Source organism: Salmo trutta, chromosome 33 (genome assembly GCF_901001165.1).
Source record: "Salmo trutta chromosome 33, fSalTru1.1, whole genome shotgun sequence".
In the NCBI taxonomy this organism is placed as follows: domain Eukaryota; kingdom Metazoa; phylum Chordata; class Actinopteri; order Salmoniformes; family Salmonidae; genus Salmo; species Salmo trutta.
Window position 1 is genome coordinate 43,627,820 of NC_042989.1, and position 26,211 is coordinate 43,654,030.

At 47.1% G+C, this 26,211-nt stretch overlaps 1 protein-coding gene across 1 annotated transcript; it reads right to left on the minus strand.

Annotated features, from left to right (window-relative positions):
- Window positions 1-997: 997 nt before the first annotated feature.
- LOC115172180 (vegetative cell wall protein gp1-like) lies at window positions 998-24,811 on the minus strand. Its single transcript, XM_029729336.1, has 4 exons — window positions 24,735-24,811; window positions 24,409-24,563; window positions 1,351-2,514; window positions 998-1,170 (listed from the first exon to the last, which is right to left on the minus strand). Exons 1-4 carry the CDS (start codon window positions 24,809-24,811, stop codon window positions 998-1,000), a joined length of 1,569 nt encoding a protein of 522 aa, XP_029585196.1.
- Window positions 24,812-26,211: the final 1,400 nt, after the last annotated feature.

Below are 26,211 nucleotides of genomic sequence, written 5' to 3' on the forward strand. Positions count from 1 at the left end.
TGATCGGGCCCTTAGAGCAGGGAGATGGGTAGCAGGCCCCAGGGACAGAGGGTCCTTTTGATCGGGCCCTTAGAACAGGGAGATGGGTAGCAGGCCCCAGGGGCAGGGTGTCCTTTTGATCGGGCCCTTAGAGCAGGGAGATGGGTAGCAGGCCCCAGGGACAGAGGGTCCTTTTGATCGGGCCCTTAGAGCAGGGAGATGGGTAGCAGGCCCAAGGGACAGGGTGTCCTTTTGATCGGGCCCTTAGAGCAGGGAGATGGGTAGCAGGCCCCAGGGGCAGGGTGTCCTTTTGATCGGGCCCTTAGAGCAGGGAGATGGGTAGCAGGCCCCAGGGGCAGGGTGTCCTTTTGATCGGGCCCTTAGAGCAGGGAGATGGGTAGCAGGCCCCAGGGGCAGGGTGTCCTTTTGATCGGGCCCTTAGAGCAGGGAGATGGGTAGCAGGCCCCAGGGACAGGGTGTCCTTTTGATCGGGCCCTTAGAGCAGGGAGATGGGTAGCAGGCCCCAGGGACAGAGGGTCCTTTTGATCGGGCCCTTAGAGCAGGGAGATGGGTAGCAGGCCACAGGGACAGAGGGTCCTTTTGATCGGGCACTTAGAGCAGGGAAATGGGTAGCAGGCCCCAGGGACAGAGGGTCCTTTTGATCGGGCCCTTAGAGCAGGGAGATGGGTAGCAGGCCCCAGGGACAGAGGGTCCTTTTGATCGGGCCCTTAGAGCAGGGAGATGGGTAGCAGGCCCAAGGGACAGAGGGTCCTTTTGATCGGGCCCTTAGAGCAGGGAGATGGGTAGCAGGCCCCAGGGGCAGGGTGTCCTTTTGATCGGGCCCTTAGAGCAGGGAGATGGGTAGCAGGCCCCAGGGGCAGAGGGTCCTTTTGATCGGGCCCTTAGAGCAGGGAGATGGGTAGCAGGCCCCAGGGGCAGGGTGTCCTTTTGATCGGGCCCTTAGAGCAGGGAGATGGGTAGCAGGCCCCAGGGGCAGGGTGTCCTTTTGATCGGGCCCTTAGAGCAGGGAGATGGGTAGCAGGCCCCAGGGGCAGAGGGTCCTTTTGATCGGGCCCTTAGAGCAGGGAGATGGGTAGCAGGCCCCAGGGGCAGGGTGTCCTTTTGATCGGGCCCTTAGAGCAGGGAGATGGGTAGCAGGCCCCAGGGACAGAGGGTCCTTTTGTTGGGGCCCTGAGAGCAGAGAGATTGGTAGCAGGCCCAAGGGACAGGGTGTCCTTTTGATGGGGCCCTTAGAGCAGGGAAGAGGGTGGTTATTTGGCCTGTCATGACAAATAATGTCCCCCAGACAAAAAGTGTCCCCTCCCGTGTCACAATGGGATTCCCAAGAGTAATAAGACTTGTAATCCTGACCTTTCACAGCAGCCATGACATGAGGAGAGTTGATCGTGGTACAGAGGCTGGGCTGGACAGGGGCTGGACAGAAGCTGGGGCTGGACAGGGGCTGGACAGAAGCTGGGGCTGGACAGAAGCTGGGGCTGGACAGAGGCTGGGGCTGGACAGGGGCTGGGGCTGGACAGAAGCTGGGGCTGGACAGAGGCTGGGGCTGGACAGAGGCTGGGGCTGGACAGAAGCTGGGCCTGGACAGAAGCTGGGGCTGGACAGAGGCTGGGGCTGGACAGGGGCTGGGGCTGGACAGAGGCTGGGGCTGGACAGGGGCTGGGGCTGGACAGAAGCTGGGGCTGGACAGGGGCTGGGGCTGGACAGAAGCTGGGGCTGGACAGAAGTTGGGGCTGGACAGAGGCTGGGGCTGGACAGAGGCTGGGGCTGGAAGAAGTTGGGGCTGGACAGAGGCTGGGGCTGGACAGAAGCTGGGGCTGGACAGAAGTTGGGGCTGGACAGAGGCTGGGGCTGGACAGAGGCTGGGGCTGGACAGAAGCTGGGGCTGGACAGGGGCTGGACAGAGGCTGGGGCTGGACAGAGGCTGCGGCTGGACAGAGGCTGGACAGAGGTTGGGGCTGGACAGAGGCTGGGCCTGGACAGAGGCTGTGGCTGGACAGAGTCTGGGGCTGGACAGAGGATGGGGCTGGACAGAAGCTGGGGCTGGGGCTGGACAGAGGCTGGGGCTGGACAGAGGCTGGGGCTGGACAGGGGCTGGACAGAAGCTGGGGCTGGACAGGGGCTGGACAGAGGCTGGGGCTGGACAGAGGCTGGGGCTGGACAGAGGCTGGGGCTGGACAGAAGCTGGGGCTGGACAGAAGCTGGGGCTGGACAGAAGCTGTGGCTGGACAGAGGCTGGGGCTGGACAGGGGCTGGACAGAGGCTGGGGCTGGACAGAAGCTGGACAGAAGCTGGGGCTGGACAGGGGCTGGACAGAGGCTGGGGCTGGACAGAAGCTGGACAGAGGCTGTGGCTGGACAGAGGCTGGGGCTGGACAGAAGCTGGGGCTGGACAGGGGCTGGACAGAGGCTGGGGCTGGACAGAAGCTGGACAGAGGCTGTGGCTGGACAGAGGCTGAGGCTGGACAGAGGCTGGACAAAGGCTGGGGCTGGACAGTGGACTCGACACCATTGGACTCTGGAGCAATGGAAACGTGTTCTCTGGAATGATGTGTCACGCTTCACCATCTGGCAGTCCAACGAATCTGGGTTTGGCGGATGCCAGGAGAACGCTACCTGCCCCAATGCATAGTGCCAACTGTAAAGTTTGGTGGAGGAGGAATAATGGTCTGGGGCTGTTTTTCATGGTTCAGGCCACTTAGTTCCAGTGAAGGGAAATCTTAACGCTACAGCATACAATGACATTCTAGACGATGCTGTTCTTCCAACTTTGTGGCAACAGTTTGAGGAAGCCCTTTCCTGTTTCAGCATGACAATGCCCCCGTACACAAAGCGAGGTCCATACAGAAATGGTTTGTCGAGATCAGTGTGGAAGAACTTGACTGGTTTTTGGTCATGTAGTGTATCTCTCCTTAGCTACTGGGTCGACCGATCTCTCCTCAGTTACTGGGTGGACCGATCTCTCCTCAGCTACTGGGTCGACCGATCTCTCCTCAGCTACTGGGTCGACCGATTACATTTAAATTTAAATTTTTGTCATTTAGCAGACGCTCTTATCCAGAGCGACTTACAGTAGTGAGTGCATAGTCAGGGGAGAGTTCAGGTTAGAGGAAGGTCTGTCTGTGTATCTCAGCCACTCTGGTAGTCAGGGGAGAGTTCAGGTTAGAGGAAGGTCTGTCTCTGTGTAACTCAGCCACTCTGGTAGTCAGGGGAGAGTTCAGGTTAGAGGAAGGTCTGTCTCTGTGTATCTCAGCCACTCTGGTAGTCAGGGGAGAGTTCAGGTTAGAGGAAGGTCTGTCTCTGTGTAACTCAGCCACTCTGGTAGTCAGGGGAGAGTTCAGGTTAGAGGAAGGTCTGTCTCTGTTAACAAAGCTCCTCCTGGGATATGTCTGAGGCGCTGAGGAGTGGGTCGCAGTGGTGACTGGATGTCTTGGTTCGGGGGACCGGCCCCTCCTGCTGGTGGACCTCTGGGGCCAGATTACATACAGACACACACACACACTGGGGCCAGATTAGCCTGTCCATGGGGGGGCTGTCTCTGAAATGACGCCCAGAGAAGACCCATCACAGCAGAACAAACAGTGGATTAGAGAAACAAGGACACATCTCCTCCCCTCTAACCTAACATCCGTCTCTCCATGTCTCCTCTAACCTCCTTCTCTCCATACCTCCTCTCCTCTAACCTCCCTCTCTCCATGTCTCCTCTAACCTCCTTCTCTCCATGTCTCCTCTCCTCTAACCTCCTTCTCTCCATACCTCCTCTCCTCTAACCTCCCTCTCTCCATGTCTCCTCTAATCTCCCCATCGCCATGTCTCCTCTCCCCTAACCTCCTTCTCTCCATGTCTCCTCTCCTCTAACCTCCTTCTCTCCATGTCTCCTCTAACCTCCCTCTCTCCATGTCTCCTCTAATCTCCCTCTCTCCATGTCTCCTCTAATCTCCCCATCTCCATGTCTCCTCTCCCCTAACCTCCTTCTCTCCATGTCTCCTCTCCTCTAACCTCCCTCTCTCCATGTCTCCTCTCCTCACCAGATCATTATTCATTAATAACATGACAGATGGAAAGAGTTTCTGCATTGTTGGGTTTTTATTAAAGTATAACCTAATTAGGAGAGAGAGAGAGAGAGATCATGCTAAGTTTGAAAGGAGGACATGTTTTTTTGTTTTGTCCAGTAACGTTATAGCTGATCAATTCTGCCAGAGGGTAAAGACATCCTAATGCACATGTCTGCGATAGGATGATGCGCTGGCCAACAGATGGCGACAGGTACAAACTAGTATCACACTGCTGAGAGAAGGAAGACTGACGGCTTGTCAATGCCGCCTCGGTGTTGGAATGCAACAGAGGACAACATGAAAAGTGTCCTAAAGCAGAAAAAAAGGCTACAGACTAAAAACAAGACAAACAGAGGTTAACTGTTTTGCTAGTAGAATACATTTTTTCAAACAGTAACCAAACTGTTAAATTGAGTAGACCTAGGATCATATTACGGATAATATATTGGTAACCATATATCAGATTGACTAGAGGACATATCGGGCGAGAGCATATGAGTATACCAGGCCTACTTCAATCACATGATTCCACCTCTTTAACCCAGTGACTGACAGATTCCACCTCCTCCCCCAGTGACTGACAGATTCCACCTCTTTAACCCAGTGACTGACAGATTCCACCTCCTCCCCCCAGTGACTGACAGATTCCACCTCCTCCCCCCAGTGACTGACAGATTCCACCTCTTTACCCCCAGTGACTGACAGATTCCACCTCTTTAACCCAGTGACTGAAAGATTCCACCTCTTTAACCCAGTGACTGACAGATTCCACCTCTTTACCCCCCAGTGACTGACAGATTCCACCTCTTTAACCCAGTGACTGACAGATTCCACCTCTTTAACCCAGTGACTGACAGATTCCACCTCTTTAACCCAGTGACTGACAGATTCCACCTCCTCCCCCCAGTGACTGACAGATTCCACCTCCTCCCCCCAGTGACTGACAGATTCCACCTCTTTAACCCAGTGACTGAAAGATTCCACCTCTTTAACCCAGTGACTGACAGATTCCACTCTTTAACCCAGTGACTGACAGATTCCACCTCTTTAACCCAGTGACTGACAGATTCCACCTCTTTACCCCCCAGTGACTGACAGATTCCACCTCTTTAACCCAGTGACTGACAGATTCCACCTCCTCCCCCAGTGACTGACAGATTCCACCTCTTTAACCCAGTGACTGACAGATTCCACCTCCTCCCCCCAGTGACTGACAGATTCCACCTCTTCCCCCCAGTGACTGACAGATTCCACCTCTTTACCCCCAGTGACTGACAGATTCCACCTCTTTAACCCAGTGACTGAAAGATTCCACCTCTTTAACCCAGTGACTGACAGATTCCACCTCTTTAACCCAGTGACTGACAGATTCCACCTCTTTACCCCCCAGTGACTGACAGATTGCACCTCTTTAACCCAGTGACTGACAGATTCCACCTCTTTAACCCAGTGACTGACAGATTCCACCTCTTTAACCCAGTGACTGACAGATTCCACCTCCTCCCCCCAGTGACTGACAGATTCCACCTCTTTAACCCAGTGACTGAAAGATTCCACCTCTTTAACCCAGTGACTGAAAGATTCCACCTCTTTAACCCAGTGACTGAAAGATTCCACCTCTTTAACCCAGTGACTGAAAGATTCCACCTCTTTAACCCAGTGACTGAAAGATTCCACCTCTTTAACCCAGTGACTGACAGATTCCACCTCTTTAACCCAGTGACTGACTGATAAGAGAATTATCTAATAAAGGTAAATGAATCAATAGACCATGATGAATTATTAGTCATACAGAATGGTTAATGAATAATCAATGTAATGATCAATGTAGGGATCGATAAGTTTGATTAGTTCTGGAAAGTCCAGGAACCACGGGATAGGGAAAGAAATGTGTGTATACAATTAGGAGGGACACCAGGAGACAGATGGTCCTGGGAGTAAAAGCTTCAAAGCATTTCTAACCTTGAGGGAAAGGAACAGGCGAGCTCGGGATAGTGATAAACAGTGTGAGAAGTTTGTGGGGGAAGCAGGTCACCAACAGTTTGTGTGTAAATGCATGTGCGTAAGTAAGCAAGAACTATAAAATGACTGTTTTGTTATCCTGACCTCAGAACGTTCTCTGAATAAAGCTACAGATACCTTTTGCAGAAAGCTGAGTCCTTGCCTAATTATTTAACCCATTGTCTTACAAACCTTGGGCATTAGTCAAGGCGAATTGATTATTGATTATTATCATCAAAGATATAGAATTCCTTTGACACTGACAGATTCCACCTCCTCCCCCAGTGACTGACAGATTCCACCTCCTCCCCCAGTGACTGACAGATTCCACCTCCTCCCCCCAGTGACTGACAGATTCCACCTCTTAACCCAGTGACTGACAGATTCCACCTCTTTAACCCAGTGACTGACAGATTCCACCTCTTTAACCCAGTGACTGACAGATTCCACCTCTTCCCCAAGTGACTGACAGATTCCACCTCTTTAACCCAGTGACTGACAGATTCCACCTCCGCCCCCCAGTGACTGACAGATTTGGAGGTCATTCCGCCATGCCCTCCAACCACAGTTTAGCGGATAATAAAAATATAAACCCAACCAAGACGACTAAGTCCTCTGTTAAATGGCACAAAGGATCCCACAGCCCCGGGCTCTTAAACCAACACCAACGTTAAGTCCAGAAAGAAAAACACACCTCGTTCTGCATCCAGCTGCTCAGGACAAGAGTTCAGTGGCGTAGACCGGTCCCAGGCCGAAAGGCAGCAGGGAGGGGAGGCTGGATTAATCTGTTGTCCTGTTTTGACAGGATATCAGTTTTTATACCGACAGACAATGGTTGTGTCTCAAATGACACCCTATTCCCTTTATAGTGTTGTGACCAGGGCCCGTAGTGACCAGGGCCCGTAGTGACCAGGGCCCGTAGTGACCAGGGCCCGTAGTGACCAGGGCACGTAGTGACCAGGGCCCGTAGTGACCAGAGCCCGTAGTGACCAGAGCCCGTAGTGACCAGGGCCCGTAGTGACCAGAGCCCGTAGTGACCAGGGCCCGTAGTGACCAGGGCCCATAACCAGGGCCCTTAGTGACCAGGGCCCGTAGTGACCAGGGGTAGAGTACTACAGCAGGGCTGAGGGGTAGAGTACTATAGCAGGGCTGAGGGGTAGAGTACTACAGCAGGGCTGAGGGGTCGAGTACTACAGCAGGGCTGAGGGGTAGAGTACTACAGCAGGGCTGAGGGGTAGAGTACTACAGTAGGGCTGAGGGGTAGAGTACTACAGCAGGGCTGAGGGGTAGAGTACTACAGCAGGGCTGAGGGGTAGAGTACTACAGCAGGGCTGAGGGGTAGAGTACTACAGCAGGGCTGAGGGGTAGAGTACTACAGCAGGGCTGAGGGGTAGAGTACTACAGCAGGGCTGAGGGGTAGAGTACTACAGCAGGGCTGAGGGGTAGAGTACTACAGCAGGGCTGAGGGGTAGAGTACTACAGCAGGGCTGAGGGGTAGAGTACTACAGCAGGGCTGAGGGGTAGAGTACTACAGCAGGGCTGAGGGGTAGAGTACTACAGCAGGGCTGAGGGGTAGAGTACTACAGCAGGGCTGAGGGGTAGAGTAGTACAGCAGGGCTGAGGGGTAGAGTAGTACAGCAGGGCTGAGGGGTAGAGTAGTACAGCAGGGCTGAGGGGTAGAGTACTACAGCAGGGCTGAGGGGTAGAGTACTACAGCAGGGCTGAGGGGTAGAGTAGTACAGCAGGGCTGAGGGGTAGAGTAGTACAGCAGGGCTGAGGGGTAGAGTACTACAGCAGGGCTGAGGGGTAGAGTACTACAGCAGGGCTGAGGTATGAGTAAGTGGCAGGGTGGCGTCAGGCACAGCTGCTCTGGTGACGGGGTGAGGGGGTGTGAGGGGGTGTGAGGGGAGGTGAGGGGAGGTGAGGGGAGGTGAGGGGGTGTGAGGGGGTGTGAGGGGGTGTGAGGGGGTGTGAGGGGAGGTGAGGGGAGGTGAGGGGGTGTGAGGGGGTGTGAGGGGGTGTGAGGGGGTGTGAGGGGAGGTGAGGGGGTGTGAGGGGGTGTGAGGTGAGGTTTGGAAGGACATCAGCTCCTACAAGAGTAGCAAGAATATTGTATGGCAGTTGATTCAACAGTATCTGTTAGTATTGTCTACCTGGGACAGTTGATTCAACAGTATCTGTTAGTATTGTCTACCTGGGACAGTTGATTCAACAGTATCTGTTAGTATTGTCTACCTGGGACAGTTGATTCAACAGTATCTGTTAGTATTGTCTACCTGGGACAGTTGATTCAACAGTATCTGTTAGTATTGTCTACCTGGGACAGTTGATTCAACAGTATCTGTTAGTATTGTCTACCTGGGACAGTTGATTCAACAGTATCTGTTAGTATTGTCTACCTGGGACAGTTGATTCAACAGTATCTGTTAGTATTGTCTACCTGGGACAGTTGATTCAACAGTATCTGTTAGTATTGTCTACCTGGGACAGTTGATTCAACAGTATCTGTTAGTATTGTCTACCTGGGACAGTTGATTCAACAGTATCTGTTAGTATTGTCTACCTGGGACAGTTGATTCAACAGTATCTGTTAGTATTGTCTACCTGGGACAGTTGATTCAACAGTATCTGTTAGTATTGTCTACCTGGGACAGTTGATTCAACAGTATCTGTTAGTATTGTCTACCTGGGACAGTTGATTCAACAGTATCTGTTAGTATTGTCTACCTGGGACAGTTGATTCAACAGTATCTGTTAGTATTGTCTACCTGGGACAGTTGATTCAACAGTATCTGTTAGTATTGTCTACCTGGGACAGTTGATTCAACAGTATCTGTTAGTATTGTCTACCTGGGACAGTTGATTCAACAGTATCTGTTAGTATTGTCTACCTGGGACAGTTGATTCAACAGTATCTGTTAGTATTGTCTACCTGGGACAGTTGATTCAACAGTATCTGTTAGTATTGTCTACCTGGGACAGTTGATTCAACAGTATCTGTTAGTATTGTCTACCTGGGACAGTTGATTCAACAGTATCTGTTAGTATTGTCTACCTGGGACAGTTGATTCAACAGTATCTGTTAGTATTGTCTACCTGGGACAGTTGATTCAACAGTATCTGTTAGTATTGTCTACCTGGGACAGTTGATTCAACAGTATCTGTTAGTATTGTCTACCTGGGGCAGTTGATTCAACAGTATCTGTTAGTATTGTCTACCTGGGACAGTTGATTCAACAGTATCTGTTAGTATTGTCTACCTGGGACAGTTGATTCAACAGTATCTGTTAGTATTGTCTACCTGGGACAGTTGATTCAACAGTATCTGTTAGTATTGTCTACCTGGGACAGTTGATTCAACAGTATCTGTTAGTATTGTCTACCTGGGGCAGTTGATTCAACAGTATCTGTTAGTATTGTCTACCTGGGGCAGTTGATTCAACAGTATCTGTTAGTATTGTCTACCTGGGGCAGTTGATTCAACAGTATCTGTTAGTATTGTCTACCTGGGACAGTTGATTCAACAGTATCTGTTAGTATTGTCTACCTGGGACAGTTGATTCAACAGTATCTGTTAGTATTATATACCTGGGACAGTTGATTCAACAGTATCTGTTAGTATTGTCTACCTGGGACAGTTGATTCAACAGTATCTGTTAGTATTGTCTACCTGGGACAGTTGATTCAACAGTATCTGTTAGTATTGTCTACCTGGGACAGTTGATTCAACAGTATCTGTTAGTATTATATACCTGGGACAGTTGATTCAACAGTATCTGTTAGTATTGTCTACCTGGGACAGTTGATTCAACAGTATCTGTTAGTATTGTCTACCTGGGACAGTTGATTCAACAGTATCTGTTAGTATTGTCTACCTGGGACAGTTGATTCAACAGTATCTGTTAGTATTGTCTACCTGGGACAGTTGATTCAACAGTATCTGTTAGTATTGTCTACCTGGGACAGTTGATTCAACAGTATCTGTTAGTATTGTCTACCTGGGACAGTTGATTCAACAGTATCTGTTAGTATTATATACCTGGGACAGTTGATTCAACAGTATCTGTTAGTATTGTCTACCTGGGACAGTTGATTCAACAGTATCTGTTAGTATTGTCTACCTGGGACAGTTGATTCAACAGTATCTGTTAGTATTATATACCTGGGACAGTTGATTCAACAGTATCTGTTAGTATTGTCTACCTGGGACAGTTGATTCAACAGTATCTGTTAGTATTGTCTACCTGGGACAGTTGATTCAACAGTATCTGTTAGTATTGTCTACCTGGGACAGTTGATTCAACAGTATCTGTTAGTATTGTCTACCTGGGACAGTTGATTCAACAGTATCTGTTAGTATTATCTACCTGGGACAGTTGATTCAACAGTATCTGTTAGTATTGTCTACCTGGGACAGTTGATTCAACAGTATCTGTTAGTATTGTCTACCTGGGACAGTTGATTCAACAGTATCTGTTAGTATTATATACCTGGGACAGTTGATTCAACAGTATCTGTTAGTATTATATACCTGGGACAGTTGATTCAACAGTATCTGTTAGTATTGTCTTGCTAGGTGCTGTCTTTCCCTAGTAGCCTAGTTAATCCCTGCTGTTTGAACTGTTTGATTGTTCCGTACTTTTTGACTGTCATGCTGGATTTAGATTTGTTGCAGGCCTATTTGTGTAACAGTCTTGCTAATTTGTGGGTGTGTTGTATTGTAGGGGGTGTTTTCTTCACCTCTACCACACAATCATCAATCAGTGCGGGGAGGTGTCTTTCACCTCTGTTAGGCAGTTAGTGCTAGTACTCCAGTCTCCCCTGTTGTTCAGCGGTAGCTGTAAGCAGCGGTGCTGTCGCCAAAATGAAGACATTCTGCCGAGTTTTTCTGCGATGTTGTTTGAGGAAGGAAAGAAAGAGAGGAAGGCTTCCCTCTCTTGAGTATCTTACCTAGTTATTTACAGATGATCTAATTTTGCTCTTTTGTAGCTTTGTCAATTATGTGTTTGTGTTTTTCTATCCCAGTTTGCTTCTCTCCCTGCAGGTTTTACAGACAGGGCTGAACCCTTTCTAATTTAGTGTACTATCTGGTCTTTGCGGTGGTGTCACAGGGCTACTCATGCGCCGCCATAATATTTTCTCTATCTCCCACTACTCTCTCCTCTTCTATCCTCTTTCCCTTCTGCTAAATAATTTTCCCTCTTATCTCCTGACTCCTGACCTGCCCGTTACTCTCGGGGTGAAAACCTGAGATGAGGCTGACCGAGACCCCCAGACGTTCCATGAACGCTCTCCAGACCCTGGACGTGAACTGGGGACCCCGATCAGAGACTATGTCCTCAGGCACCACGTAGTGTCGGAAGACGTGGGTGAACAGAGCCTCCGCAGTCTGTAGGGCCGTAGGGAGACCGGGCAAAGGGAGGAGACGGCAGGACTTAGAAGACCGATCCACAACGACCAGGATCGTGGTGTTACCCTGTGAGGGTGGAAGATCCGCCAGGAAGTCCACCGACAGGTGCGACCACGGCCGTTGTGGAACGGGTAAGGGTTGTAACTTACCTCTGGGCAGGTGCCTGGGAGCCTTGCACTGGGCGCACACCGAGCAGGAGGAAACGTAAACCATCATGGCTATAGGCTACCAAGTTAATCTAAGCAAACCATGGCAACATTTAATTCTAATCATAAACCCAGCCCTCCTGAGTGGTGCCGTGGTCTAAGGCACTGCTGCATCGCAGTGCTAGCTGTGCCACTAGAGACTCTGGGTTCGAGGCCAGGCTCTGTCTCAGTGATCTAAGGCACTGCATCACAGTGCTAGCTGTGCCACTAGAGACTCTGGGTTCGAGGCCAGGCTCTGTGTCAGTGGTCTAAGGCACTGCATTGCAGTGCTAGCTGTGCCACTAGAGACTCTGGGTTCGAGGCCAGGCTCTGTCGCAACCGGGAGACCGATGGGGCGGCTCACAATTGGCCCAGCGTTGTCTGGGTTAGGGGAGGATTTGGCTGGCAGGGATGTCCTTGTCCTATCGCGCACTAGTGACCCCTGTGGCGGGCCGGTCGCAATGCATGCTGACACGATTGCCGGGTGTAGGTGTTTCCTCCGACACATTTGTGAGGCTGTAACTACCAATTGGATCCCACGAAAGAGGGGTAAAAAAGAATTATAAACCCAGATTTATGTCTGTATTCTATGCCTATTGAAATGACAAGTCGATCTCTGAAATGGGCAATTTATAACGGTTCTTAGTCTTAACAACTGGCACATAACAGCATCATTTCCAGAAAATGCATTACGTGTTTTATAACATGATATTATTCAACAGCCTACATTGTAAATGTTGATTGAGAAATTATGTCATTTTATTTTTGTTCCGAAATAGCACTACATCACTGAGTATAATTGGTTGTCATTTTGTTTTTGTTTTTTTGCTCCGGTACCTAAAGAAATAGCACTACATCACTGAGTATAATTGGTTGTCATTTTGTTTTTGTTTTTTTGCTCCGGTACCTAAAGAAATAGCACTACATCACTGACTATAATTGGTTGTCATATTGTTTTTGTTTTTTTGCTCCGGTACCTAAAGAAATAGCACTACATCACTGAGTATAATTGGTTGTCATTTTGTTTTTGTTTTTTTGCTCCGGTACCTAAAGAAATAGCACTACATCACTGAGTATAATTGGTTGTCATTTTGTTTTTGTTTTTTTGCTCCGGTACCTAAAGAAATAGCACTACATCACTGACTATAATTGGTTGTCATATTGTTTTTGTTTTTTTGCTCCGGTACCTAAAGAAATAGCACTACATCACTGAGTATAATTGGTTGTCATTTTGTTTTTGTTTTTTTGCTCCGGTACCTAAAGAAATAGCACTACATCACTGAGTATAATTGGTTGTCATTTTTTTTTTTTTTTTTGCTCCGGTACCTAAAGAAATAGCACTACATCACTGAGTATAATTGGTTGATTCTGTAATGCCACTATAGTTACACATCTTTGTTTAGAATTTTACTTACTTTTAAAGTAAAGACTGAAAAGTCTCACCATAAAAGTATTTTGTTAAAACTGACTACTTGTCTCTTTGCTGGACATAATACATTCCCATGGGATTTTACCTAAAGTGACATGTTCAGGGCAGGTTTCCTGTAATATATTAAAAAATGAAACAGAACATCATTATACAGTATATCATTGCAATCAGTGGAATCCAGGGAACACCCATATATATGACTTTTTAGAGCATTTACATGTAAACTATTGGAACTAGGCATGAAAACGTTTACAAAAAACAGTAATTTGGCATGCGTTTTCACCACTAAAAGTTTAAAGGATACTGTCACAAATATCTTCGTCTTCTGACGATAATGCGAAATCGTCATCGGAAAAGGTAGACCAATACGCAGCAGGTGTGCAGTTGTTCATTTTGAACATTTAATTAAATCAACACGAATACAAAACAACAAACAAGAAAACGAACGATAAACTGACAGTCCTGTTAGGCTTACTTACGCTAAACACAGAACAATCACCCACAAATAACAAACACAAACACACCCTAATATATGGGACTCTCAATCAAAGGCAGATAGACAACACCTGCCTTCAACTGAGAGTCCCAACCCCAATTAACCAAACATAGAACACACTCACCAGACTACACATAGAAATACATAAACATAGACCATCAACCAAAAACCCGGAAATACTAAATCAAACACGCTTTAAACAAACACACCACCCTGAACCACATAAAACAAATACCCTCTGCCACGTCCTGACCAAACTACAATACTAATTAACCCTTATACTGGCCAGGACGTGACAGTACCCCCCCTTAAAGGTGCTAACCCCGGAAGCACCTTTAAAACAAAAAACAAAACAAAAACAACAACCCCAAAAAACAAATCAAAAATTCCCCTCTACTAAAGGGAGGGAAGGGAGGGTGGCTGCCGTCAACGACGGCACTGTGCTACACCCCCCCCTCCCCAACCCACCTATATCAAGAGGTGGCTCCGGTTCTAGCCTTTCCCGGCAGTCGGGCCACTCTGGCAGTTCGGGGCAGTCTGGCAGCTCGGGGCAGTCTGGCAGCTCGGGGCAGTCTGGCAACTCGGGGCAGTCTGGGCAGTCTGGCAACTCGGGGCAGTCTGGGCAGTCTGGCAACTCGGGACAGTCTGGGCAGTCTGGCAACTCGGGACAGTCTGGGCAGTCTAGCAACTCGGGACAGTCTGGGCAGTCTGGCCACTCCGGCAGTTCAGGGCAGTCTGGCCACTCCGGCAGTTCAGGGCAGTCTGGCCACTCCGGCAGTTCAGGGCAGTCTGGCCACTCCGGCAGTTCAGGGCAGTCTGGCCACTCCGGCAGTTCAGGGCAGTCTTGGCCACTCCGGCAGTTCAGGTTAGTCTTGGCCACTCCGGCAGTTCAGCGCAGTCTGGCCACTCCGGCAGTTCAGCGCAGTCTGGCCACTCCGGCAGTTCAGCGCAGTCTGGCCACTCCGGCAGTTCAGCGCAGTCTGGCCACTCCGGCAGTTCAGCGCAGTCTGGCCACTCCGGCGACTGTTGACTGGCGGGCAGCTCCGACGACTGTTGACTGGCGGGCAGCTCCGACGACTGTTGACTGGCGGGCAGCTCCGACGACTGTTGACTGGCGGGCAGCTCCGACGACTGTTGACTGGCGGGCAGCTCCGACGACTGTTGACTGGCGAGGCTGGGTTTACGCACTTGAAGGCTAGTGCGGGGAGCGGGAACAGGACGAGTCGGACTGGGTTGACGCACTTCCGGGTCCGCACGAGAGACAGGAGCTGGAAACCCAGGGCTATGGAGGCGCACAGCCGGTCTAGATCTTACCTCCTGCACAACCCGCCTTGGCTGGATGGAACTAGTAGCCCTGTACGAGCGGGGTGCTCGTACAGGGCAGACTGGGCTGTGCAGGGGCCTGATGGTAGCCGTGCGTAGAGCGGGAGTTGGGTAGCCTGGTCCTCGGAGGCGTACCGGCGACCAGATGCGCTGCGCAGGCATCCTCCTACCAGGCTGGATGCCCGCTCTAGCACGGCACCTGCGAGGGGCTGGAATAACTCGCACCGGACTGTGCGTGCGTATGGGTGAGATAGTGCGCTTCTCAGCGAAACATAGCGCTCTCCACCCCATACGCTCCTCCATATAACCACGGGTAGCTGGCTTCCGGCTCTTCCTACGCCTAGCCAAACTACCCGTGTGCCCCCCCCAAAAAATGTCTTGGGGGTGCCTCTCGTGCTTCTCCCTCAGCGCGTCCATGGCCTCGTACCTCCGCCTCTCTGCCTTGGCTGCCTCAATTTCCCACTGCGGGCGGCGATAATCCCCAGCCTGATGCCAAGGTCCGGCCCCGTCCAGAATTTCCTCCCAGGTCCACTTCTCCCGCCAGTCCAACTCAAATTCCTTCTGCTCCTTCCTCTGCTGCTTGGTCCTTGAGTGGTGGGTGATTCTGTCACAAATATCTTCGTCTTCTGACGATAATGCGAAATCGTCATCGGAAAAGGTAGACCAATACGCAGCAGGTGTGCAGTTGTTCATTTTGAACATTTAATTAAATCAACACGAATACAAAACAACAAACAAGAAAACGAACGATAAACTGACAGTCCTGTTAGGCTTACTTACGCTAAACACGGAACAATCACCCACAAATAACAAACACAAACACACCCTAATATATGGGACTCTCAATCAAAGGCAGATAGACAACACCTGCCTTCAACTGAGAGTCCCAACCCCAATTAACCAAACATAGAACACACTCACCAGACTACACATAGAAATACATAAACATAGACCATCAACCAAAAACCCGGAAATACTAAATCAAACACGCTTTAAACAAACACACCACCCTGAACCACATAAAACAAATACCCTCTGCCACGTCCTGACCAAACTACAATACTAATTAACCCTTATACTGGCCAGGACGTGACATATACGTATAAATGGCATGTTGTGTTTATTGTGTTTTCCAGACCTCCTCAAATATTGTTTTATCATTGGGCTGTATGCACCTATTATTTATGGAGATATGGCCATGTAAATCCTGTCCAGTATGGCCCCATTCACCTGGTTGGTGGCCATACTAGGAAAGGCCGCCAGGGGGGTAATGGACAAAATCTGTGACGGCACTATAGCCAAAAAGATACTTATTCAGACATACAGTAGCCCAGCTGTGTGTGAAATTTGGTAGCTCTGTCACAAAGTCCAAAAAATGTTTCCCTGGACTGACCTCAATATGACCCACATGATGGTGTTAAGAGTATTTTATGATCACAATTATTGTCTATATTATCTGTGGGGTTTATTTAGTGGGTAGATAACATTAGAAAGTCCTTTTGATATTGTTCCGAATGAATTTAGCTAATTTTCTTCGAACAGGAAATACAGATGGCAGCCATTTTATTAAAATGGACACCATGGTTGACTGACTGGCTTCCTAGACTGCCTTCAGTCTTTAAAATGTTCCTTGTGGTACGATTAGACCCTTTTTTTAACCCCTGGTCGGGCTCTGTCCCGCATCCAGTGAAAAATCCTATCCCCATTAGCTTAACGAAATGTAATATATATATTTTTCAAATATAGGACTATGTTATATCGTTTTATAGATACACCTCTCCTGAATCGAACCACGTTGTCCGATTTCAAAAAGGCTTTACAGCAAAAGCAAAACATTAGATTATGTTAGAGGAGTATATTGTAAAAGTAGCCACATAGCCATTTTCCGACCAACCACATGCATCACAAATAACCAAAAAACAGCTAAATGCAGCACTAACCTTTGACAATCTTCATCAGATGACACCCCTAGGACATCATGTTACACAATACATGCATTCTTTTGTTCGATAAAGTTCATATTTATATATAAAAACAGCATTTTACATCGGCGCGTAACGTTGACTAACTATTTTCCCTCAAATGCATCCTGTGAAACAGCGCTACAATTTAGTAAATTACTATTCGAAAACATTTTTAAAATGTAATATTGTCATTCTAAGATTTATAGATGAATATCTCTTGAAAGCACCTGTAATGCCAGATTTAAAAATAACTTTACTGGGTAATCACACTTTGCGATAAAAGGGGATGCGATACTCAGAAAATAGGCTAGCAATACAGGTCAGCGCCATCTTGGAACAATCGCATATCAATTCTAGTCTTGTATACTATTGTCAATAATCCCTTACCTTTGATTATCTTCATCAGAAAGCACTTCTAGGAATCCCAGGTCCACAACAAATGTATTTTCGTTCGAAAAAGTTAATAAAGTTAATCCTTTATGTTCCAATAGCTTGTTCTTGTTAGCGCGTTCTGAAGGCTGCACCAAAAGTTCCGTCGTGCGCGGGACTCCACTTTCGAAAAAATGCATTTTTTTTTTATTTAGGTTCGTTCAAACATGTCAAACGTTGTATAACATAAATCTTTAGGGCCTTTTTCAACCAGAGCTCCAATAAGATTCAAGGGGGACGATTGCATTGTGTTTCAAAACGTTTCGAAAGGGGAGGGTAGCCAGGGGCACCGGCGTCATAATGGTGATGGCCCTCTCCGTGTGACCACGTTCCACTGCGTCTCATTCATTCAGTTTTCACAGTAGAAGGCTCAAATCACTTTGTAAAGACTGGGGACATCTAGTGGAAGCAATAGGAAGTGCTCAATGAACAATGCTCATAGTGTGATTTACAGGCAAACTGATGAAGTTGAGTCCGCAATTCAGAATTCCACTTCCTGTTACGATCGGTCTCGGGGTTTTGACTGCCATATGAGTTCTGTTATACTCACAGACACCATTCAAACAGTTTTAGAAACTTTAGGGTGTTTTCTATCCACAAGTATTAATTATATACATATCCTAGCTTCTGAGTTTGAGTAGGAGGCTGTTTAAAATGGGCACGAATTTTTTTCAAAAATCGCTGTAGCGCCCCCTATCCTAGGCGAACGACAAGAGGTTAAATTTACGCCTAAACTGACATACCCAAATCTAACTGCTTGTAGCTCAGGACCTGAAGCAAGGATATGCATATTCTTGGGACCATTTGAAAGGAAACACTTTGGAGTTTGCGGAAATGTGAAAGAAATGTAGTAAAATATAACACAACATCTGGTAAAAGAATATTCAAAGAAAAAAACAACCATTCTTTTGTATTTTTTTTGTACCATCATCTTTGAAATGCAAGAGAAAGGTCATAATGTATTATTCCAGCCCAGGTGAAATTTAGATGTTGGCCACTAGATGGCATCAGTGTATGTGCAAAGTTATAGAATGATCCAATAAACCATTGCATTACTGATAAAGATTTTGTATCAAGACTGCCCAAATGTGCCTAATTTGTTCATTAATAACTTTTCATGTTCAAAATTGTGTACTCTCCTCAAACAATAGCATGGTATTATTTCACTGTAATAGCTACTATCAATTGGACAGTGCATTTAGATTAACAAGAATTTAAGATTTCTGCCAATTTCAGATATGTCTATTTCCTGGGAAATGTTCTTGTTACTTACAACCTCATGCTAATCACATTAGCCTACGTAAGCTCAACCGTCTCGTGGAAGGGACACCAATCCCAAAGAAGTCATTAAGGTATCTAGTATTAGCGTACCAAGTTTGATACTTGTATCATAAAGTGGAACGATCTTGGGTATATTTGGTTCTTATCCACTGTCAAAGTACCAGGCAAATAGACCCAGGTAGCATAGGCCTTCATATGTCTACACAAATACCACAATGGCTAAGATCTGACTACTTTGTCTTACAAGTCATCTCCTGGTCATTCTAACTACAATAATTAATCATGCTTGTCTTGATCTATTCTGCACTCTATGCCCACATTCGCTTGCCCTACTATTACGGAAATATTATCTGTATAATTCTTACAGGAAATAGAAAAGCTACATTGAGGCGGCAGGTAGCCTAGTGGTTAGGGCGTTGGGCCAGTAACCAAAAGGTTGCTGGATTGAATCCCTGAGCTGACAAGGTAAAAATCTGTCTTTCTACCCCTGAACAAGGCAGTTAACCCACTGTTTCCCGGTAGGCCGTCATTGTAAGTAAGAATTTGTTCTTAACTGACTTGCCCAGTTAAATAAAGGTTATATATTTTTTTAAATGGATAAGGCCCATTATACCAGGGTTTCCTGATCTGAATTAGCTGTGTAGTGCTAGGGCAAAAACTGAAACGTGTTTGGGAAACCCTGTATTATGCCATAAAGAACTACAGTTAATATAAAGAACTACAGTTCCCATAGTCCTTTGCAGGGCAGGTTTAAAGCCAGTTTTAAGTGGCTCAAATCCTATTTATTGCATATCTGACTCGAATCTGTTCTTTGTCCTGCAGTCTGAACAACCAAAAAGCCATTTTGCTTTTGTAACCAAAATGATTTTCCAATCGTTTAGTTCTGAACAGAACCATTATTTGTTTTTGTTCCGTTCCACTGTTCCAAAAGCAAAATAAAGTTCTGAACCGGTTCGAACCAAAACAAAGTACCGGTTTATATTATTTTCTTTATGTTCCTTTTTAAACCTCTGAAATCAATTATTATTATTTTTTTACATTTAGCTCCACATTAAATTATTTCACCAATCAGTGAGTGCTATGCAGTCGGTAAGCAATTTAATCTGTATAGGAAAGTCGTTAAGAGCAAATTGTATTTTGCCATAGCTGCATGGTTTAATCATAATGAAAGTGTGGGAACCGGTTAATAACACGCCCTACACAGTGACTGTGTAGGGCGCGTTATTAACCGGTTCCCACACTTTTAAAATAACGGTTCTGTTCCGGAACACTATAGATCACTTTAGTTTCCGGTTCGGGTTCTGTTCCTAAAATAATACATTTTTCGGTTCTGCTCCCTCAACCAGTTCCAACCCTTGATTTCAAGCCACATTTCAAACCACCTTCGTAGGTGGTTTAAATTCAGACACAAATCTGATTTCTGGCCATGCGACTTGTCAAATCGGATTTATTTGCCCTCATGTGGTCTTTAGACTCTTATTTGGCATATCTTGTTGCTTACTAGCTACTCTGTTGACAGTTTGACAAGAACATGTGGTAGCTAACTAGCTTGTTAATTGTTTACAAACAAATGAGTGAATGCGGTGGAAAGCTAAACAGCTGCCTAGCTAGTTGACTGTTGTGGCTACCAAGCTAGTTGACTGCTGTGGCTAGCTAGCTAGTTGACTGCTGTGGCTAGCTAGCTAGTTGACTGCTGTGGCTAGCTAGCTAGTTGACTGCTGTGGCTACCTAGCTAGTTGACTGCTGTGGCTACCTAGCTAGTTGACTGCTGTGGCTAGCTGGCTAGTTGACTGCAGTGGCTACCTAGCTAGTTGACTGCTGTGGCTACCTAGCTAGTTGACTGCTGTGGCTAGCTAGCTAGTTGACTGCTGTGGCTACCTAGCTAGTTGACTGCAGTGGCTAGCTAGCTAGTTGACTGCTGTGGCTACCTAGCTAGTTGACTGCTGTGGCTACCTAGCTAGTTGACTGCTGTGGCTGCCTAGCTAGTTGACTGCTGTGGCTACCTAGCTAGTTGACTGCTGTGGCTAGACAAAAAGGACACGTTTTGAAAGTTTGATCATTTTATCCTTTTGAGGCTTTCGTACAATATGATTTTGAGCATTCAAAGACACTGGGAAACGTCCATGGCAGGCATTGTTGTCAGTTTAGCTTTAGCTATATAAATTCTGAGTGATAGAAAGCACGAGTACCACCACCAATCAGCCTACACCACTGCACATACACCTATGACAACTAGTGTAGACATTTCAGCAAATGACTGCTGTCTGAACACATAAATCTGATTCGGTCACTTGTATCTTGCTGTTTGGACAGTCATTATTCTAAAACAGATTTGAAAAACCAAACTGATTTGAGCATTAAGGCCTGCAGTGTGAACAAGGCTTTAGACACAGGCAGAAGTGCTGACACATAACATTGGCAGTACAGTACAGTTTAGTACAGGCCTGCAGTGTGAACAAGACTTTAGTCTCACATCGACCTCTACACGGAATAGGATTATTATACAACTCGGACCATTAGTCTTTCCAGAAGAGCAGTAACTCTAGCAGAGGTCTAATAGTCCTTCCAGAAGAGCAGTAACTCTAGCAGAGGTCCAATAGAACTTCCAGAAGAGCAGTAACTCTAGCAGAGGTCTAATAGTCCTTCCAGAAGAGCAGTAACTCTAGCAGAGGTCCAATAGAACTTCCAGAAGAGCAGTAACTCTAGCAGAGGTCTAATAGTCCTTCCAGAAGAGCAGTAACTCTAGCAGAGGTCCAATAGAACTTCCAGAAGAGCAGTAACTCTAGCAGAGGTCCAATAGTCCTTCCAGAAGAGCAGTAACTCTAGCAGAGGTCTAATAGTCCTTCCAGAAGAGCAGTAACTCTAGCAGAGGTGCTGAAGTCTCCATGTTGGTTTAACTGTATAAGGACTTAATACATCTGCTTAGCTTTCTACCAGCTATGTTATGCGCTTCACTACTTGTTTTTGCCCTAGAACTAACACTTGATTAAAATAATAAACTTATCATCAAGCATTTGATTTGAATCATGTGTATTAGTCCAGCCCTTTGGGTGCCCAGGACCAGGATTAGAACCAGGACCAGAATGCACTGCCTCTGTTATAACGTCACGCGTTGGCGCTGAGCAGTGAGAGAACAGAACCCAGTAGCCAGCCACGCTTCACTGACCTGGTGGTAAAATTCTCTTCTTCCATAACGGCATAAAGACACTAATGAAATCAGCTAAATGATTTAAACCCTCCCTCACTACACTGCTCTCTCACTCTTTCCCTCTCTGTCTCTTTTTTTCTGCAACTCATCTGTCAGCTACAGCAGGCAATAGGAATATAACTGACTGTCACTATACAGTCTCACTGGATTCTCTCCTGCTGCTATATAGTAGACCTGGGGTGTCAAATTTATTCCATGGAGGTGCTAGTGTCTGCTTGTTTTTCTTTTTCAATGAAGCCCTAGACAACCAGGTGAGGCCTTCCCTGTGGCTCAGTTGGTAGAGCATGGTGTTTGCAACGCCAGCATGGTATGTGCAACGCCAGGGTTGTGGGTTCGATTCCCACGGGGGGCCAGTACAAAGAAAAAAAAAGAAAAAAAATGCATGAAATTAAATGTATGCATTCACTACAGTAAGTCGCTCTGGATAAGAGCGTCTGCTAAATGACTAAAATGTAAAAAAAAAAAATGTAAAAAATGGGAGTTCCTTACTAATTAGTGACCTTCATTCATCAATCAAGGACGGAGCAAAATCCAACAGACACTTGGACCTCTGTGGAATGAGTTGGACACGTGCTGTAGGTGATTGACTGTAGGCCACAGTATATATATATATATATATATATATATAATTTATTTAACCTTTTTTCTAACTAGGCAAGTCAGTTAAGAACACATTCTTATTTGCAATGACGGCCTACCAAAAGGCCTCCTGCGGGGACGGGGGCTGAGATTAAAAATAAAAAATAAAATATAGGACAAAACACACATCACAACAAGAGAGACACCACAACACTACATAAAGAGAGACCAAAGACAACAACATAGCATGGTAGCAACACAACATGACAACACAACATGGTAGCAACACAACATGACAACAACATGGTAGCAGCACAACATGGTAGCAGCACAAAACATGGTACAAACATTATTGGGCACAGACAACAGCACAAAGGGCAAGAAGCTAGAGACAACAATACATCATGCAAAGCAGCCATAGCGGTCAGTAAGAGTGTCCATGCACAAAGCAGCCATAGCGGTCAGTAAGAGTGTCCATGCACAAAGCAGCCATAGCGGTCAGTAAGAGTGTCCATGCACAAAGCAGCCATAGCGGTCAGTAAGAGTCTCCATGCACAAAGCATCCACAGCGTTCAGTAAGAGTGTCCATGCACAAAGCATCCACAGCGTTCAGTAAGAGTGTCCATGCACAAAGCAGCCACAGCGTTCAGTAAGAGTGTTCATGCACAAAGCAGCCATAGCGGTCAGTAAGAGTGTCCATGCACAAAGCAGCCACAGCGTTCAGTAAGAGTGTCCATGCACAAAGCATCCACAGCGTTCAGTAAGAGTGTCCATGCACAAAGCAGCCATAGCGGTCAGTAAGTCTCCATGCACAAAGCATCCACAGCGGTCAGTAAGTGTCCATGCACAAAGCATCCACAGCGTTCAGTAAGAGTGTCCATGCACAAAGCATCCACAGCGGTCAGTAAGTGTCCATGCACAAAGCATCCACAGCGTTCAGTAAGAGTGTCCATGCACAAAGCATCCACAGCGTTCAGTAAGAGTGTCCATGCACAAAGCATCCACAGCGTTCAGTAAGAGTGTCCATGCACAAAGCATCCACAGCGGTCTGTAAGGGTGTCCATGCACAAAGCATCCACAGCGGTCTGTAAGGGTGTCCATGCACAAAGCATCCACAGCGGTCTGTAAGGGTGTCCATGCACAAAGCATCCACAGCGGTCTGTAAGGGTGTCCATGCACAAAGCATCCACAGCGGTCTGTAAGGGTGTCCATGCACAAAGCATCCACAGCGGTCTGTAAGGGTGTCCATGCACAAAGCATCCACAGCGGTCTGTAAGGGTGTCCATGCACAAAGCATCCACAGCTGTCAGTAAGAGTGTCCATGCACAAAGCATCCACAGCTGTCAGTAAGAGCGTCCATGCACAAAGCAGCCATAGCGGTCAGTAAGAGTGTCCATGCACAAAGCAGCCACAGCGGTCAGTAAGAGTGTCCATGCACAAAGCATCCACAGCGTTCAGTAAGAGTGTCCATGCACAAAGCAGCCACAGCGTTCAGTAAGAGCGTCCATGATTGATTCTTTGAATGAAGAGTTGGAACTTTCGGAGGTTTGGCTGCCAGGTGACATCATTATCAGACTGCTGTCTAATAAAGCAATGAGAGGCCCTAGACTAAGGACCGATATAGAGGGTGGCTGGCTTACATTTAAGGGCCAATCTGGAATTGATATATACATTTTACCAGCATCATCCCTCAACTGTTTATCAAAAAAAAGTGGCTGGGTTTCCACTTTGTTAAATCCCAGATTTCCCCTTTAAAGTGTAGGCTAAATTGTTGAATAGCATGTGTTGCTTAGTTTGAAGATTAGGCTAAAGGCTTGTATTTTTCATCTATGAAAACTTCCCACTGGCTGTAAGGGTGTACCACCACTCTGGACTACAATAGTCCTGGTTGGGAGGTAAAACAAGAATCTGACAGTGTGTCCATTCTTTTTTTAGAGTTCAAACATACTACTGGCATGACAAACCACAACAACAACTATCCATGTTGGCCCTGCAGAAGGAGTTACAGGGAGTACCCCATGTTAGCCCTGCAGAAGGAGTGACAGAGAGTACCCAGGTTGGCCTTGCAGAAGGAGTGACAGAGAGTATCCAGGTTGGCCCTGCAGAAGGAGTGACAGAGAGTACCCAGGTTGGCCCTGCAGAAGGAGTGACAGAGAGTACCCAGGTTGGCCCTGCAGAAGGAGTGACAGAGAGTACCCAGGTTGGCCCTGCAGAAGGAGTGACAGAGAGTACCCAGGTTGGCCTTGCAGAAGGAGTGACAGAGAGTACCCCAGGTTGGCCCTGCAGAAGGAGTGACAGAGAGTATCCAGGTTGGCCCTGCAGAAGGAGTGACAGAGAGTACCCCATGTTAGCCCTGCAGAAGGAGTGACAGAGAGTACCCCATGTTGGCCCTGCAGAAGGAGTGACAGAGAGTATCCATGTTGGCCCTGCAGAAGGAGTGACAGAGAGTATCCATGTTAGCCCTGCAGAAGGAGTGACAGAGAGTACCCCATGTTGGCCCTGCAGAAGGAGTGACAGAGAGTACCCCATGTTGGCCCTGCAGAAGGAGTGACAGAGAGTACCCCATGTTAGCCCTGCAGAAGGAGTGACAGAGAGTACCCCATGTTAGCCCTGCAGAAGGAGTGACAGAGAGTACCCCATGTTGGCCCTGCAGAAGGAGTGACAGAGAGTACCCATATTAGGAGTGACAGAGAGTACCCATGTTAGAAGGAGTGACAGAGAGTATCCATATTAGAAGGAGTGACAGAGAGTATCCATGTTAGAAGGAGTGACAGAGAGTATCCATATTAGAAGGAGTGACAGAGAGTACCCATATTAGAAGGAGTGACAGAGAGTACCCATATTAGAAGGAGTGACAGAGAGTACCCATGTTAGAAGGAGTGACAGAGAGTACCCATATTAGAAGGAGTGACAGAGAGTACCCATATTAGAAGGAGTGACAGAGAGTATCCATATTAGAAGGAGTGACAGAGAGTACCCATATTAGAAGGAGTGACAGAGAGTATCCATATTAGAAGGAGTGACAGAGAGTACCCATATTAGAAGGAGTGACAGAGAGTACCCATATTAGAAGGAGTGACAGAGAGTATCCATGTTAGAAGGAGTGACAGAGAGTACCCATATTAGAAGGAGTGACAGAGAGTATCCATATTAGAAGGAGTGACAGAGAGTACCCATGTTGGCCCTGCAGAAGGAGTGACAGAGAGTGACAGAGAGTATCCATATTAGGAGTGACAGAGAGTACCCATATTAGGAGTGACAGAGAGTATCCATGTTAGAAGGAGTGACAGAGAGTACCCATATTAGAAGGAGTGACAGAGAGTACCCATATTAGAAGGAGTGACAGAGAGTACCCATGTTGGCCCTGCAGAAGGAGTGACAGAGAGTGACAGAGAGTATCCATATTAGGAGTGACAGAGAGTACCCATATTAGAAGGAGTGACAGAGAGTATCCATATTAGAAGGAGTGACAGAGAGTATCCATATTAGAAGGAGTGACAGAGAGTACCCATATTAGAAGGAGTGACAGAGAGTACCCATATTAGAAGGAGTGACAGAGAGTATCCATATTAGGAGTGACAGAGAGTATCCATATTAGAAGGAGTGACAGAGAGTATCCATATTAGGAGTGACAGAGAGTATCCATGTTAGAAGGAGTGACAGAGAGTACCCATATTAGAAGGAGTGACAGAGAGTATCCATATTAGAAGGAGTGACAGAGAGTACCCATATTAGAAGGAGTGACAGAGAGTACCCATATTAGAAGGAGTGACAGAGAGTATCCATATTAGAAGGAGTGACAGAGAGTATCCATATTAGAAGGAGTGACAGAGAGTATCCATATTAGAAGGAGTG